Source organism: Leptodactylus fuscus, chromosome 10 (assembly GCF_031893055.1).
Source record: "Leptodactylus fuscus isolate aLepFus1 chromosome 10, aLepFus1.hap2, whole genome shotgun sequence".
Classification (NCBI taxonomy): domain Eukaryota; kingdom Metazoa; phylum Chordata; class Amphibia; order Anura; family Leptodactylidae; genus Leptodactylus; species Leptodactylus fuscus.
Window position 1 is genome coordinate 87,092,789 of NC_134274.1, and position 18,612 is coordinate 87,111,400.

At 50.0% G+C, this 18,612-nt stretch overlaps 1 protein-coding gene across 3 annotated transcripts; it reads right to left on the bottom strand.

Annotated features, from left to right (window-relative positions):
- Positions 1–4,262: 4,262 nt before the first annotated feature.
- LOC142219355 (uncharacterized) lies at positions 4,263–18,222 on the bottom strand. 3 transcript variants are annotated; one of them, XM_075288352.1, is made up of 8 exons: positions 18,163–18,222; positions 13,092–13,183; positions 12,945–13,005; positions 11,102–11,199; positions 9,424–9,532; positions 9,229–9,317; positions 8,336–8,746; positions 4,263–5,710 (listed from the first exon to the last, which is right to left on the bottom strand). In XM_075288352.1, the coding sequence occupies exons 2-8, from the start codon at positions 13,146–13,148 to the stop codon at positions 5,372–5,374; spliced, it is 1,164 nt and encodes a 387-aa protein (XP_075144453.1). In that variant the 5' UTR covers positions 13,149–13,183; positions 18,163–18,222; the 3' UTR covers positions 4,263–5,371. The 3 variants fall into 3 exon arrangements, with proteins under 3 accessions (XP_075144453.1, XP_075144451.1, XP_075144452.1); XM_075288350.1 differs by having other exon boundaries at positions 8,336–8,797; XM_075288351.1 differs by lacking the exon at positions 18,163–18,222 and adding an exon at positions 18,005–18,133 and having other exon boundaries at positions 8,336–8,797.
- Between the last annotated feature and the right edge of the window lie 390 nt (positions 18,223–18,612).

The window sequence follows — 18,612 nt, forward strand, 5'->3', positions numbered from 1 at the left end:
AACCGGCCCGCCGCCATGACAGTGACAGGTGCCCAAGGAAACCGGCCTGCCGTAATGGCAGTGACAGGTACCCAAGGAAACCGGCCCACCACCATGACAGCGACCGAGGTACCCAAGCAAACCGGCCCGCCGCCATGACAGTGACAGGTGCCCAAGGAAACCGGCACGCCGACATGACAGTGACAGGTGCCCAAGCAAACCGGCCCGCCGCCATGACAGTGACAGGTGCCCAAGGAAACCGGCACGCCGACATGACAGTGACAGGTGCCCAAGCAAACCGGCCCGCCGCCATGGCAGTTACAGGTGCCCAAGCAAACCGGCCCGCCGCCATGACAGTGACAGGTGCCCAAGGAAACCGGCCCGCCGCCATGACAGTGACAGGTGCCCAAGGAAACCGGCCCGCCGCCATGACAGTGACAGAGGTACCCAAGCAAACTGGCCCACCACGACAGTGACAGGTGCCCAAGGAAACTGGCCCGCCGTGATGGCAGCAACAGAGGTACCCAAGCAAACCGGCCCGCCACCATGACAGTGACAGGTGCCCAAGGAAACCGGCACGCCGACATGGCAGTTACAGTTGCCCAAGCAAACCGGCCCGCCGCCATGACAGTGACAGGTGCCCAAGGAAACCGGCCCGCCGCCATGACAGTGACAGGTGCCCAAGGAAACTGGCCCGCCGTGATGGCAGCAACAGAGGTACCCAAGCAAACTGGCCCACCACGACAGTGACAGGTGCCCAAGGAAACTGGCCCGCCGTGATGGCAGCAACAGAGGTACCCAAGCAAACCGGCCCGCCACCATGACAGTGACAGAGGTGTGGATGTGTCAGGGTTCTGTGCAGTCCCAGTCATGGCCGACCCTTACAGCTAGCCATGGTCTTTCTGCTTTCTGGATATATCCGAAACATCAAAAATGGCGTAAAATACCCTTCACTAAAACCATAAGAGCCGATGCAATGGCGAGATCATCTTATCTGACTGCAAAAGGTGATGCCAAAGGTCTCAGAGGTTCCTTATATTTTCTTGTCCTCCATTTGTTGCAAGATTGCAAAACGATACAATAAATTAACCCAACTTTACCGACGATTGAGACGTTCTCTGGACTAGGACGCCATTTTAGAGTTCCGAGTATTGTTATGAGGAACAGAAACTCAGCAGGACCCAGCCCTGCAGATGGATTCAGGTGACCCCTTGTAAATCGTGGCCTCCATTGATGACATATCGCCATTTTTGTGCAAATTAGCTTTTTGGAGCAACTAAGGAGGTGCCAAAGACGTGAAATGCAACACAGTGGTGTCTAGTGAATCAAAAGGGGGAAACACACTGAGGAGACCCTAAACTATCTGTAATGACTTGTGATGGACTCCCTTTAAGTCTCCTTGTCTCCAGTCTAGTTTATCCAAAGTAGTCAGGAGACACCTGGATTTAGGTTTCTTGGAGGAAAAATGAAGATAAATATTACAAAGACCGAAGCCGATGGGTAATGCAATGGGGTCTCGTTTCGATCGCTCACTTTCATGGAAATTTATGTTCTCGAGGGTATGGGAGGAAGTGATCTGCGAGGCCAGGAAACCATTGCACTGAGACGGTCGCGACTGATGGGCTATTTAGTCATCTATGAAGGTTCCCCTCAAACTGGCTTCTGAATGGTCTACCCAGCTCACCATTACGTTCGGTAGTCTGAACCCCCTAAATGGATTACCGAACGCGGATGTGAACCAGGCCTAACACGTCAAGAAACTTTGCTCCTTTCTCTTCCGAACGGGCTGTTTCCCCCCTCCCCCAGACTTAAATTCTGGAAATTGTGATTTATCCGTCTCAAGGCAGACGATGAGTCACACGAGTCCGATTAACGACGTCTATAAGCAGGAGATAAGACCATGGTCAGGATTACTCGTCTGCTGCAGCTAAAACGGAGCTTTCATCATAAGCAAAGTCTTTTATTCACATCAATACAGGTCACTAGTGAAATATAGAATCTGCACGATGATCCTAGGATTGCTTTTGAGCCGCAGATTCTCCTCTACTTACTGTGTGCAGTGTATGGTGACTGGTCTCCACCCATCAGTTCAGGGAGAACTGCAAACTACAGACAACACCCGCAGAGCAGAAAACTGCTAAAACTAGCAGAATAGAAGTCATATAATGACCAGAAATGGTGTCGCTCCTCATGTACGCGCCCTGTACAAGGCTGGACTACAGGTTAGGTGGCGCCATTGTAATGTGTCCAGGTAACTTTATACAAGGTAGGTCTCTTACTAAGAGGGGGATTCACACCCCAAGCCAAAACATGCTGTCTAAAAAGCCCCATGTAAATAACACAGCATGCTACCATAAAGAGGAACCGCACCGTTCCCACACGTGACATCAGAAGCCATACCAACCATTTCTTCTAGAGCTTAACAATTCTTCGTGCAAAGGTCTATTGGGCCTCAGCGGTCACGTGACACAAAGGCGTGATGAAGCCGGTCACACGTGTGTCACTACACCATGTCACCACTGAGGCCTGTGATTGGGTCCCTGACGTCATTCAGGAGGCCTGAGAGGACCAAGGGCAGCACCGGAGCCCAGGAGAGGGGAGTAACACTGGTTTTAGGTTTGCTCACCTCCTCAGGGTCTGAAGACTAATAATAGCAGCAGCTCTGGATCCGAACGAAACTGCAGACAAAGGCTCAAGAATAACGTAATGGCCGACCCGCACAGAATCACAGCGGTTTTACGGACTGACGGTCGGTTTCGGTGATTTTTCCATTAATTTCCCAGCCTTACACCCGACGTGAAGTTCTTATTTTTCGCTCACGTGGACACGCCAATATCTTCATTACCCCCAACACGATAGGACAATTTTGTGTTTCAATCCCCATCGTCAGACGATTTTCCTGCGCACGATACACGGCGGCATTTAGGGACATCTACAGGTCGTGTTTTGCAAAACTTAATTTAATTTTTATTCTGAAATGTTTGGGCATTCACCATTTTTCAATGCTCGATGACTTTTGCGCAATAGTAAGACGGTAGATGCGCCAAGTCTGTCTTTTGCAGGACGAGCTGATGTTTTTATTGTTACAACGATACACGGCAAAGTCTCATGGTTTTGAGGTGGTACAAAAAAAATTTGCTTTAAAAATAGAACTATTTTATTTTATTTTTAGAGAAATTTTTCCCGCTAGAAGACTTGAGACTGTACCAAGTGGTATAAGACACTGAAATACTCTGTACTGCGGCATGATATGCCTGTCTACATAATACTGACAGGTATCCTATTAGAGGAAAAGTGTACAAAGATGGCAGCCGGGACCATAATCCATTAGCACCCCGTGCAATCACACAGCATCTAAGGGGTTAAACTAGCCATCATCAAGGATGCGGCCTCAGCTCCTGGGCACGGGCCATTGTGGGACGCTTCGTGGCCACGGCTCATATATGAGACAACGTAATATAAGCAATGCCGGGTGCTGCAGGTAGACCTTGTACCAATTTCTGCAAAAACACAGCAAAACGTGAAAATGATGGGAATCACTGCAGTAGAAACACGCGAGGCCCCGTCCGCTGGAGGCCGTATTATTTGGGAGCGGCGCTCGGCCTCCGTCACTAGAGCTCCGTCCTCCCCTCCTTACCTGTAGTAATGGCTCCTGTGTATAACAGACCCCTGTCCACAACCTCACACAGTCACAGTCTCACCTGTTTGGAGGGACCTAATACTTATTTTCCACCAATTTGCAAATAAATTGTTTCCACATCAGACAATGGGATTTTCTGGATTTGTTTTCTCATTTCGTCTCTCCTAGTTGAGGTCGACCTATGATGTCACTTACAGGCTGACCTCATCTTTTTAACCCCTTCCCGACATCCACTGTACTAGTACGGCAGAGGCTGGGTGTTTAAGCATGGCGGCCACGCGAGAGCCGGGTAGCCACCATAGATGGCGGGTGTCTACTGTTTTATACAGTAGACACCCAGCGCTAACGCCCACAATCAGTGCACGCACTGATTCCTGATCGTGGGCATTAACCCCTTTGGCGCCTCGGTCAAAAACAAATCAAAAAATGGGGGGGGGGGGGGGTAACAGAGGGAGCCAATGGAAATTTACACAATGGTGCGACACGACAACCCCAAGCAGAGAAATCATCGCCCATCAGCAGTCTGCTGTGTATACCGCCATCACATACAGTGTTGGCCAAAAGTATTGGCACTCCTGCAATTCCATCAGATAATACTCGTGTTCTTCCAGATAATGATTGCAATCACAAATTCTTTGGTATTTTCTTCATTTAATTTGTCTTCAATGGAAAACCACAAAAAGAATTGTCAAAAAGCCAAATTGGATATAATTCCACAGCAAACATAAAAAGGGGGTGGACAAAAGTATTGGCACTGTTTGAAAAATCATGTGATGCTTCTCTAATTTGTGTAATTAACAGCACCTGTTACTTACCTGAGGCACCTAACAGGTGGTGGCGATAACTAAATCACACTTGCAGCCAGTTGAAATGGATTAAAGTTGACTCCACCTCTGTCCTGTGTCCTTGTGTGACCACATTGAGCATGGAGAAAAGAAAGAAGACCAAAGAACTGTCTGAGGACTTGAGAAGCAAAATTGTGAGGAAGTATGAGCAATCTCAAGGCTACAAGTCCATCTCCAAAGACCTGAATGTTCCTGTGTCTACCGTGCGCAGTGTCATCAAGAAGTGTAAAGCCCATGGCACTGTGGCTAACCTCCCTAGATGTGGACGGAAAGCCCTGGAGACTTGTAAAGTGGCAGCAATGAATCCAGCCCTGAATCCCATAGAACACCTGTGGGGGAGGGGGAGAGATCTCTTGGTGGCAGTTTGGAGAAGGCCCCCTTCACATCTCAGGGGGGACCTGGAGCAGTTTGCCAAAGAAGAAGGGTCTAAGATTCCAGCAGAGCCTTGTAAGAAACTCATTGCTGGTTAGCGGAAGCGGTTGTGCGCAGTTATTGTGTCTAAAGGTTGTGCTACCAAGTATTAGGCTGAGGACGCCAATACTTCTGTCCACACCAGTTTTGGAGTTTTGTGTAAAATGATCAATGATGTGACTTTTTTTTCATTCTCTTTTGTGTTTTTTCATTGCAAACAAAATAAATGAAGATATTACCAAAGAGTTTGTGCTTGTAATCATTATCTGGGGGACACCGAGGATTATCTGACAGGACTGCAGGGGGGCCAATACTTTTGGCCAACACTGTAGTATTTACATAAGGCAAATAGGAAAGAACTGAACTACTGTAGTACGTGGAGTTGCCCTTTAAACAGGATGAGGAGCCCCAACTATCAGACGTGTCACACAGGCGCAGAGTCACAGTCACCTGGCCATTTGGTGAGGATAGGTGTGAGATAACATGGAGGAGGCGGTCAGCTCATGGCGTTGGAGGAGTAATAGTGAATGGGGTAGTCGGCAATGTAGGACTCTTCACTTAGCTGGTTGAGCATGCCCTTGTATAACACGTCCATGATGAGGACCTCCGCCACAAGTCTCTGCTTCTCATCCATCCTCCGCAGTTTCGATGCCACTGTTATACCAAAGGCGTCATACTCGTCATTGTTTTTGGAGAGGATGGCGGCGGCCTGAGAAAGCAGCTCATTGCTCAGGTCGTCTTCATTGTACAGTTTCGCTTTCTTTCTCTTCCTTACGAAGGGAACGTCCTCCTGGGGGTCGTAGTCCACGTCTTCTGACTGGCTGTTACTGGTTACCTGGAAGTGAACGGCAAATCCTTCTGCATCAATGTGATAATAGAATCTCTGCTGGGGTAAAGCAGGGTCCTTTCTGTAGGAGGAGGGGGTCTACTGAGGTATATCAGGGTCCTTTCTGTAGGAGGAGGGGGGGTCTACTGAGGTATATCAGGGCCCTTTCTGTAGGAGGAGGGGGTCTACTGAGGTATATCAGGGTCCTTTCTGTAGGAGGAGGGGGGGGGGGGTCTACTGAGGTATATCAGGGCCCTTTCTGTAGGAGGAGGGGGGTCTACTGAGGTATATCAGGGTCCTTTCTGTAGGAGGAGGGGGTCTACTGAGGTATATCCGGGTCCCTTCTGTAGGAGGAGGGGGTCTACTGAGGTACATCAGGGTCCTTTCTGTAGGAGGAGGGGGTCTACTGAGGTATATCAGGGCCCTTTCTGTAGGAGGAGGAGGTCTACTGAGGTATATCAGGGTCCCTTCTGTAGGAGGAGGGGGTCTACTGAGGTATATCAGGGTCCTTTCTGTAGGAGGAGGGGGTCTACTGAGGTATATCAGGGTCCTTTCTGTAGGAGGAGGAGGGGGTCTACTGAGGTACATCAGGGTCCTTTCTGTAGGAGGAGGGGGGGGTCTACTGAGGTACATCAGGGTCCTTTCTGTAGGAGGAGGGGGGTCTACTGAGGTACATCAGGGTCCTTTCTGTAGGAGGAGGGGGGGTCTACTGAGGTACATCAGGGTCCTTTCTGTAGGAGGAGGGGGTCTACTGAGGTACATCAGGGTCCTTTCTGTAGGAGGAGGGGGGTCTACTGAGGTATATCAGGGTCCTTTCTGTAGGAGGAGAAGGGGGTCTACTGAGGTATATCAGGGTCCTTTCTGTAGGAGGAGGAGGGGGTCTACTGAGGTATATCGGGGTCCTTTCTGTAGGAGGAGGAGGGGGTCTACTGAGGTACATCAGGGTCCTTTCTGTAGGAGGAGGGGGGGGTCTACTGAGGTACATCAGGGTCCTTTCTGTAGGAGGAGGGGGGTCTACTGAGGTATATCAGGGTCCTTTCTGTAGGAGGAGGGGGGTCTACTGAGGTATATCAGGGTCCTTTCTGTAGGAGGAGGGGGGTCTACTGAGGTACATCAGGGTCCTTTCTGTAGGAGGAGGAGGGGGTCTATTGAGGTACATCAGGGTCCTTTCTGTAGGAGGAGGGGGGGTCTATTGAGGTACATCAGGGTCCTTTCTGTAGGAGGAGGGGGGGTCTATTGAGGTATATCAGGGTCCTTTCTGTAGGAGGAGGGGGGTCTACTGAGGTACATCAGGGTCCTTTCTGTAGGAGGAGGAGGGGGTCTACTGAGGTATATCAGGGTCCTTTCTGTAGGAGGAGGAGGGGGTCTACTGAGGTACATCAGGGTCCTTTCTGTAGGAGGAGGGGGGGGTCTACTGAGGTATATCAGGGTCCTTTCTGTAGGAGGAGGGGGGGTCTACTGAGGTACATCAGGGTCCTTTCTGTAGGAGGAGGAGGGGGTCTACTGAGGTACATCAGGGTCCTTTCTGTAGGAGGAGGGGGGTCTACTGAGGTACATCAGGGTCCTTTCTGTAGGAGGAGGAGGGGGTCTACTGAGGTACATCAGGGTCCTTTCTGTAGGAGGGGGGGGTCTACTGAGGTACATCAGGGTCCTTTCTGTAGGAGGAGGGGGGGTCTACTGAGGTACATCAGGGTCCTTTCTGTAGGAGGAAAGGGGGGGGGGGGTCTACTGAGGTACATCAGGGTCCTTTCTGTAGGAGGAGGAGGGGGTCTATTGAGGTACATCAGGGTCCTTTCTGTAGGAGGAGGGGGGGTCTATTGAGGTACATCAGGGTCCTTTCTGTAGGAGGAGGGGGGGTCTATTGAGGTATATCAGGGTCCTTTCTGTAGGAGGAGGGGGGTCTACTGAGGTACATCAGGGTCCTTTCTGTAGGAGGAGGGGGTCTACTGAGGTATATCCGGGTCCTTTCTGTAGGAGGAGGAGGTCTACTGAGGTATATCCGGGTCCTTTCTGTAGGAGGAGGGGGGGTCTATTGAGGTATATCCGGGTCCTTTCTGTAGGAGGAGGGGGTCTACTGAGGTATGTCAGGGTCCTTTCTGTAGGAGGAGGGGGTCTACTGAGGTATATCAGGGTCCCTAAATGACACAAGGAGTTCGCAACTCCCCAGAAATACTCTGTGCTGCTGCTCCTTCCACTGTAGTCTTTCCCCAGACAGTCTCTAGCACACATGAGCCATCTAACACAACTTTCCATACATTAAGATGCTTGAGCAAAAAGGTTCTTAGCTTGTTACTGGGTCCATTTACAAGTTCTCTGACCTTGGGCCTGGTTCCTGACTCTGCGCCTCCCGCCCCTGACCTGTGTCTGGATACTGTCTCTGAACCTACGCCACCTGCCCAAGCCTGACCATACTCTGCCTGCCCAGACCTGGCACTGCCCCTTCTGTATGGGGACTCCTCCTGGAGGGAATAACCTGGTAGTTCCCTGTAGCCTAGATCAGATCCCACACGTCTACGCAGTTCAGCCTACGACCCCGCGACGGCGCCCACTAAGTTACCCTCAAAGTGCCATACAACCAAACCTAGCCGTAAATGGAGAGAAGGGTGGAAGTCCAGACGGTAAAGGACGGATTACCTGAGACACGTTGGTGGAGTCCTCCAGAATCTCCATGGTCTCGTCCATCGGCTCCTCATCCGCTCGGCATTCCTGGGACTCAGAGTTGGACGATCCCACCTTTGGAAACTCCTGACCAATTGTGAACTTAAGAAGGTCAAAGTACCACAGACGGGGCACATAGACGTCTTCGTCAGAGGTGGCAGTCTTTTTGGACACCTGCACTTTGTTGAATTCCTTCTTGAAGACCGTTCTTAAATTGGCAATCTTATGTTTGACAAATTGGATGTTGGCGCTGGGGCAGACGGAGCGGCAGAGGTTGACCATGCTCTCGTAGGCCTTCAGCCTCTTCTGTTTGTTGGAGTAGTCGGAGATCTTGACGTTCCACAGGCAGGGGAAGGAGCGATACATGTCGATGAATTCCTTCAGGAACTGTGGATTCATGAGATACTCGGAATAAGTTTTCTTTTTTGAGTGATCCATCTAGTGAGAAAACATTTATCACTTCTGGGCGTCAGAAACGGCAAAAGGAAAAGTCAACAAAATTATTAGGCTTAGGCGGGCAGCCATCGCAACCCGGAAATACAAGAACAACCCCCTGGGGCAAAGATAACAGCCCCGCTCCTTCTAGGAGCTACTGACACAGGCCGCGGCCTCTAAGGGCAGGGTCACACAACAGAAAGTCTGCAGCAGAATCTGCCCCAAGAATCAGGACAAGGGCGGGCAGACGGGTCATACAGGCGCTCACCCGAAAAAGACGGGCCCTGCCCAATTCTTAAGTGGATTCTGCCCCTTCTGCTGCAGAATCTACCATATGAACTTACAGAGCCCCCCCCCACCCACAACTACTGCCTACATGCACCCCGCTATTTCGAGGCAGAGCCCCCCCCCCCCCCCCCATTTATATTATTTACCTTATGGGCCCCCGCACGGTTGCTTTTAGCCGGAGACCACCATTTCTTGTACGGATTCCGAAGGGAACTTCGCCTCGTGTTCAGATGCACTGAAATACAAAGCAATAGATGTAATAAACCTCTGTCCAGTCCCTGCTGCCCTGGGGGGTATTACCCCCTAATAAACCTGCCCCTACCATGGCGGCAAATACTCACCCGGGCTGATATCGGAAGGAATCTCTTCCTCCTTAATCTTCACACTACTCTCGCTTACTCGTTTATACTCTGGACCGATATCAACTACCACAATATTCAGGTTCTCTTCCTAAAAACAAGACAAACAACTGTTATACATAGGAGTAGTATTATAGTAGTTATATTGTCACATATAGGGGGCAGTATTATAGTAGTTATATTCTTGTACATAGGAGGTAGTATTATAGTAGTTATATTCTTGTACATAGGAGTAGTATTATAGTAGTTATATTCTTGTACATAGGAGGTAGTATTATAGTAGTTATATTCTTATACATAGGAGTAGTATTATAGTAGTTATATTCTTGTACATAGGAGTAGTATTATAGTAGTTATATTCTTATACATAGGAGTAGTATTATAGTAGTTATATTCTTGTACATAGGAGAAGTATTATAGTAGTTATATTCTTGTACATAGGGGCAGTATTATAGTAGTTATATTCTTGTACATAGGAGGTAGTATTATAGTAGTTATATTCTTATACATAGGAGTAGTATTATAGTAGTTATATTCTTGTACATAGGAGGTAGTATTATAGTAGTTATATTCTTATACATAGGAGTAGTATTATAGTAGTTATATTCTTGTACATAGGAGTAGTATTATAGTAGTTATATTCTTGTACATAGGAGGTAGTATTATAGTAGTTATATTCTTGTACATAGGAGCAGTATTATAGTAGTTATATTCTTGTACATAGGAGTAGTATTATAGTAGTTATATTCTTGTACATAGGAGTAGTATTATAGTAGTTATATTCTTGTACATAGGAGTAGTATTATAGTAGTTATGTTCTTGTACATAGGAGTAGTATTATAGTAGTTATATTCTTGTACATAGGAGTAGTATTATAGTAGTTATATTCTTGTACATAGGAGTAGTATTATAGTAGTTATATTCTTATACATAGGAGTAGTATTATAGTAGTTATATTCTTGTACATAGGAGAAGTATTATAGTAGTTATATTCTTGTACATAGGAGGCAGTATTATAGTAGTTATATTCTTGTACATAGGAGGCAGTATTATAGTAGTTATATTCTTGTACATAGGAGTAGTATTATAGTAGTTATATTCTTGTACATAGGAGTAGTATTATAGTAGTTATGTTCTTGTACATAGGAGTAGTATTATAGTAGTTATATTCTTGTACATAGGAGTAGTATTATAGTAGTTATATTCTTGTACATAGGAGTAGTATTATAGTAGTTATATTCTTATACATAGGAGTAGTATTATAGTAGTTATATTCTTGTACATAGGAGAAGTATTATAGTAGTTATATTCTTGTACATAGGAGGCAGTATTATAGTAGTTATATTCTTGTACATAGGAGTAGTATTATAGTAGTTATATTCTTGTACATAGGAGTAGTATTATAGTAGTTATATTCTTGTACATAGGAGTAGTATTATAGTAGTTATATTCTTGTACATAGGAGGCAGTATTATAGTAGTTATATTCTTGTACATAGGAGTAGTATTATAGTAGTTATATTCTTGTACATAGGAGCAGTATTATAGTAGTTATATTCTTGTACATAGGAGTAGTATTATAGTAGTTATATTCTTGTACATAGGGGGCAGTATATTTATATTAGTTTTAGGACTATATTTGTATGTATACTTGTGGATACCTTAATAGGTTTATCAGCTGGAATAGGTTCCTCTGTCTGATTCTGTGGACAGTGAGGAGTTGGACATCTTTCTGGTGAATTTCGGTTACTCGAGCAATCTGTAGGAAATACACACAATGACTGAACACAATGTCTGTCTGACAATCCACAAGGACCTTATATGTCTATTCACTTACACTCTTAGTGTCGGTTCACATTAGCGTCTGGCTTCCGTCCAGAAGGAGTCCGCATGAGGACCCGACCCCCCCCCCCCCCCCCCGAACGGAATACCAATGCAACTGCAAGCGCTGTGCAGTTACGCACACGGACCCCACAGACTATAATGGGATCCGTGTGCTTGTCGCGCACTGCCTACAAGTGTACGGGCAGTAAGCGACAAGCACATGAACCCCATTATAGTCTATGGGGTCCATGTGCTTAACTGCACAGCGCTTGCAGTTGCATTGGTATTCCGTTCAGTGTGTGTGTGGGGAGGGGGGGGTTCCTCCTGCGGACTCTTTCTGGATGGAAGCCAGACGCTAATGTGAACAGGGCATAAGAAACACTTGGTAAAAACTGAACACCCAGCTTTGTTTGCAATGAATGTGCCCTCTACACCTCCATAGTCTCCCTTACAGGATTCCCACCAGAGAGCCTGTCTGCTCAGGTCCCCGCCAATGGATGTGATGACCCACCCAGGAGTCTGTATAAGAGAAGACATTGCAGGTCTCCTACACCAGACGGTACGTGTGATGCCTCCTAAACAGAGTATAGGAGAGCTGGAGAGTAGAGAAGAGCGAACAGCTTTCGATTGAGTACATTTTCGATTGGATATCAGGCTGTTCGATTCGAGTCGAACACCAAGTGGCAAACTCGCAAAAAATTCGTAACCCCTCCCACCTTCCCTGGCGCGTTTTTTGCACCAATAACTGCGCAGGGGAGGTGGGACAGAAACTACAACGGAGGCATCGAAAAAAAATTGGAAAGAGTAATTGGCTGCCGAAATCAGGTGACCTCCAATGTATATGAATGGGGGATTTAATATCCGGTTCATATGAGACTGAACTATGTGACTGTGAGACAGGGATAGCTGTACAGGAGGGTTAGCTAGGGATTACCTGTATTTAGGGGGGAATGTGACTCACCCAGCTCTTTGGGGCTCTATCTGGTCGGGATCCCTGTCAGCTTGTGATATGCGGGAGATGACTTTTTCCCATAGGAATGCATTGACCAGCGTTGATTGGCCGAATGCCATACAGAGTACAGCATTCAGCCAATCAACGCTGGTTCTGCCGGAGGCTTGTCTGTGAGGAGGCGGAGTCTAAGATCAGACCAGAATGGAGACTGCTGTGGACTGATCTTAGACTCCGCCTCCTCCGGGAGAACCAGCGTTGATTGGCCAAATGCTCTGTATGACATTCGGCCAATCTACGCTGGTCGATGCATTCCTATGGGAAAAAGTCAGCTCCGGCATATCACAAGCTGACAGGGATCCGGATATAATAAAGGTACTTGATGCCCCAGACATGCTCCCCCTGCTGTCCCAGTTACATTGCAGAGGTGTTGCATCATTTCCTGGGGTGTCTTAGTGGACTTGGTGACTCTCCTGAGTGGAATGGTGGGATCCCCTGAAACGAAGCATTTTCTCCCATAGACTATAATGGGGTTCAATATTTGATTGAACAGTTGAGTATTGAGCGACTACTTGATTCGAAGATTTCACTGTTCGCTCATCTCTAGTGAAGGGCATTTGTCTAATAGTGCTGCCCCCTGCTGGCTGTATAATACAGAGCGGGTACAGAATCAGACATTGCTGGAGTAAATGTGCTAACAGACCACATGGCTGTGTAGTGTGAACACTCACCTGTGCTGATATCTGTCGGTTCTTCCTCTTCTTTGATCTTCACAAGTGTAAGAAATTCCCCCTAAAAACGCAAGGTCACATTGCTGGGAGTTATCAGAGGCTCGGAGCAAGAGGTCAAAGGGCAACGCCGCACTAAGTACCACTTACCTGGGTTTGCTGGAGGGGGAGATTCGCTTCCTCCTTGTTGGGTTTCGTATCCTCCATATCTGGTCAGTGCAGCAGTGTCATAAGGCGAGATGCTGCAAATAGAAGAAAAAAGTGCAACTCTTTACAACCCTCATCACATTGGGATTTCATGGCCAGAAAGAAATTTGCAAAAGAGTGGAAAGGAAGAAAAAACAAAACAGCCCAAGGTCTCGTCCGGGTGTTTAACCCCTTCCTGCGCCAGACATTTTCCCATTTTCGTTTTTTTTACGCTCCGGCTTCCAAAATGCAGAACTTTTTTAGTTTCCCGTTCAGGAGCCACATGAGGATTGTTTGTAACGAAACCATTTAGTAATCCATATAATGTGCCGGGAAAACACTAGGAATGGGGCGGAATTGGAGAAGTTCTGCTTTCTTACGGGCTTCGCTTTTATGGCGTTCTCCGTACAGCCAAAACGACACATCCCCGGTATCCTTTGGATGGGAATGAATCTGGTGATACCAATGATAGTATAGTACATGTGGTGCAGGTTGGCTAGTATCATTGATATGGCTGGCAGTTTTCACTCGCACTCCCGGGGTTGGTGTCTTGGTCAGTCTTTGATCGCGGTGTTAGAGGGGGGTTAATTCCCGCGATCGGCAGAGACCCGAGTAATAGCACAGCGGAGGATGGGAAAACATTGGGGTGTCCCATCCTACTTCACGCCGAAGGGCCCCAACGGATTACAGTGAAGTTTGACACCTCCAATGGCACCCGGAAAGAAAGATCGTTGCACTTACATCACCGTCGGATGCCGGGTGTTCCAACCGCGAGCCCCGAACGCACGGACAGCAGAGGCTGAAGAACCTGCGATGACGTCGTCGCAGCCATGCGTGCTGTTACTCCCATTGGACCATGCGACGGAGGGGGCGGTGCTGTGGAAGCGCAGGCCGACCCTTCACGCCAATCTGGGATTGGAGTGGCCGATACAGCGGACGGAGCTGTATCTGCTCACCCGGGGCACCGCACGACACGACCAACATGGCGTTGCATATGCAGGCATTGGAGGAGGCCGGAGACCATCGGTATGTCCGGCCGGGGTCCCAGGAACTGCCACATACCTCTCCAAAGCACCGGCTACCCGTGGCGCCCCGTGCATGGCCGTAGCTGCTGTGCAGCATATCCTATGCACACACAGTCTGGGGGTAAGCCGGGGTCACGGCAGGGGAAGGGGGTGAAGCCGGGGTTGCGGCAGTGTGGTGTGGGGGAGACCGGGGATGCCCAAGGGGGGGGGGGAAATGGAGCCAGGGGACTGGGGTTTGGGATGGGGGGGGCCATCAGGGTCGCAGCTGGGAGGCATGGGGAGGCCTCAGTTGCGGTACGAGTTGGGGGGGGGGACCGGGGTGAGGAGCACAGGATCCCGGGTACAGGCGTGGTAGGGGAAGTGGGAGGGGAGGCCAGGGTTTCGCGGCAGGGGAGGCCGGGGTAGCAGCAGCCACAAGGCAATAGGGGAGAGGCCAGAGCTGCACTGCAGGTGGGTCGCGCAAGGAGGGAGGGGATCGCGGACAAAGTTGCGGGTATTGCTAGTAAAGAATATTTTAATTAATGTCCCGCCCATTATTCTGTACAGTCTCGGCAGATACTGCATGAACAGTATTAGGATAGCGCCACCTGCTGCTGCTCCTGTGTATAGCCACTGTGTCCGTCTCGGTACATGTGCCAGAGTGGACACGCATGCTCAGTCTCACATCCACTGAGTACACAGAGCGATCCTTGGTGTGGTAGGAATTGTCTCTGAAGTCTCTGCATCTTCTCTGCTGGTCACAGAGGACTCTCGCACACGAGACTGAGCTGCAAACAAGCCATGTGACTAATGAACGCGCCGTCATGTGTGAAGCTGAAGCCGACATCACCCAACACTACTGCTGCCTTGAACAGCTCATCTCTGGGGGTTCTGGGCGTTAGATCCCCCCTTCAATCCTACAAATAGGCCGTGAAGAGTCAACTCCTTAAAAATCCAAAAACCTTTTACGGGACCCGGCCCCCACCCTGATCAGAGAATGAAGATGAGACTTCCCAGGAGTCTTGGCCACTATGCAGGCTACCCTGTTCCGGCAGAGGGGACCACAGTTTAGGAAATGTTGGAGGTCTTCATTGGGTTTGATCAATAAAAATTGTGACGCGTCATTTGGGGAGAGGTCACATGACTAACAACAGTCGTACCCTCAGAGCTGTGAACACGGGGAAATACACCGATCAAAGGGGGTGCAAATGTGCCCATAATATACAGCAAACGTGTCAGAAAGTTAGGCTAGGTCACCAACCCAGGACCCCCACAGATCAGCTGTTTGATGAGAGCCCTGGGATATCACATTCATGTCACATGGCCTGTCTGCAGTTCAGTCCCATCCAAGTGAAAGGGACGGAGAGCAGTCACGCGCTGTGCAGAGCTCACATGAATGGCTGCTCAGCAGGGATCCCGGGTGTCGGACCGTCTGCCATTTCTATGGGGTCCTTGATACATTTCTTACTGCTTAAGAGCCCACAAAAGGCGACAAGATCGGGGGCCCCACCTGAACGGAGCAGGTCAGACATGGCTACTATGGGCAGGACCGAGGGGCGGACATGGCGGACCCTGCCCCATAGCTTCAGTCATATGGAGGGCACAGGAGGGGAGGGGGTGCTTGTACCCCAATGCTCACACACTGCCCCCCTACCCTCTGTACCCCAATGCTCACACACTGCCCCCTTCCCTCTGCACCCCAATACTCACACACTGCCCCCCTATCCTCTGTACAGCCTGTACCCCAATACTCACACACGGCCCCCTACCCTCTGTACCCCAATACTCACACACTGCCCCTACCCTCAGTACCCCAATACTCACACAGCCCCCCTACCCTCAGTACCCCAATACTCACACAGCCTCAGTACCCCAATACTCACACACTGCCCCCCTACCCTCTGTACCCCAATACTCACACAGCCCCCCTACCCTCAGTACCCCAATACTCACACAGCCCCCCTACCCTCAGTACCCCAATACTCACACACTGCCCCCCTACCCTCTGTACCCCAATACTCACAAACTGCCCCCCTACCCTCTGTACAGCCTGTACCCCAATACTCACACACTGCCCCCCTACCCTCTGTACCCCAATACTCACACACTGCCCCCTACCCTCTGTACCCCAATACTCACACACTGCCCCCCTACCCTCTGTACAGCCTGTACCCCAATACTCACACACTGCCCCCTACCCTCTGTACAGCCTGTACCCCAATACTCACACACTGCCCCCCTACCCTCTGCACTGCCTGTACCCCAATACTCACACACTGCCCCCCTACCCTCTGCACTGCCTGTACCCCAATACTCACACACTGCCCCCCCTACCCTCTGTACTGCCTGTACCCCAATACTCACACACTGCCCCCCTACCCTCTGTACCCCAATACTCACACACTGCCCCCTACCCTCTGTACCCCAATACTCACACACTGCCCCCTACCCTCTGTACCCCAATACTCACACACTGCCCCCTACCCTCTGTACAGCCTGTACCCCAATACTCACACACTGCCCCCTTACCCTCTGTATCCCAATACTCACACACTGCCCCCTACCCTCTGTACCCCAATACTCACACACTGCCCCCCTACCCTCTGTACCCCAATACTCACACACTGCCCCCCTACCCTCTGTACCCCAATACTCACACACTGCCCCCTACCCTCTGTACTGCCTGTACCCCAATACTCACACACTGCCCCCCTACCCTCTGTACCCCAATACTCACACACTGCCCCCCTACCCTCTGTACCCCAATACTCACACACTGCCCCCCTACCCTCTGTACCCCAATACTCACACACTGCCCCCCTACCCTCTGTACCCCAATACTCACACACTGCCCCCCTACCCTCTGTACCCCAATGCTCACACACTGCCCCCCTACCCTCTGTACCCCAATACTCACACACTGCCCCCCTACCCTCTGTACCCCAATGCTCACACACTGCCCCCCTACCCTCTGTACCCCAATACTCACACACTGCCCCCTACCCTCTGTACTGCCTGTACCCCAATACTCACACACTGCCCCCCTACCCTCTGTACCCCAATACTCACACACTGCCCCCTACCCTCTGTACCCCAATGCTCACACACTGCCCCCCTACCCTCTGTACCCCAATGCTCACACACTGCCCCCCTACCCTCTGTACCCCAATACTCACACTGCCCCCTACCCTCTGTACTGCCTGTACCCCAATACTCACACACTGCCCCCCTACCCTCTGTACCCCAATACTCACACACTGCCCCCCTACCCTCTGTACCCCAATACTCACACACTGCCCCCCTACCCTCTGTACCCCAATACTCACACACTGCCCCCCTACCCTCTGTACCCCAATACTCACACACTGCCCCCCTACCCTCTGTACCCCAATGCTCACACACTGCCCCCCTACCCTCTGTACCCCAATACTCACACACTGCCCCCCTACCCTCTGTACCCCAATGCTCACACACTGCCCCCCTACCCTCTGTACCCCAATACTCACACACTGCCCCCCTACCCTCTGTACCCCAATACTCACACACTGCCCCCCTACCCTCTGTACCCCAATACTCACACACTGCCCCCCTACCCTCTGTACCCCAATGCTCACACACTGCCCCCCTACCCTCTGTACCCCAATACTCACACACTGCCCCCCTACCCTCTGTACCCCAATGCTCACACACTGCCCCCCTACCCTCTGTACCCCAATGCTCACACACTGCCCCCCTACCCTCTGTACCCCAATACTCACACACTGCCCCCCTACCCTCTGTACCCCAATACTCACACACTGCCCCCCTACCCTCTGTACCCCAATGCTCACACACTGCCCCCCTACCCTCTGCACAGCTGACTCCATTCCTTACACTGCAGAGTCTCCTCTCACTACAATGTCCCAGCCTGGGAATGACTGCAGGGAAATCCTCTCACAGCCGCATCACACGGACATGGCGGCTCTTCACAGGGCTGACAGGAATGGCCGCCACCTCCCGCAGCGCCTCTCACCGGCACCGGCCGTACTTACACACACAAGCTTCGTTGCTCTTGTTGACTAAATCACCGGAACTGGAAATATCGGCATTTGTGACGAGTCGCCGCTTTTACTTCCAGGTGTTGCGTTCCATTGGCTCTCGCAGTTCTGCGTTCCAAGGAGCTGCAGCGTGATGACGTCATGATTTCATTTTCTTGCGTTCCACCGTACTTTGCGTTTCAGCAGTTATAATGGCGGCGGGTCCTGTTATTTACCACCTATGTACTGTATATACTGTATCCTATAACCGGAACATTCCGACACTAGAGGGCGCAGTGTCCAATGTCGACATTCCCGCACTCAATCAGGTGGAGCAGCAGCGTAACATGACTTTTGGTCTCAGGCAAAATGGCCGCCGCCACAAACTGCGGACACCTTAATGACTAGGCATTTTCTAAGCCAATACTGATAAGCCGGTCATTCAGTGTAGTGGGCAATGCATGA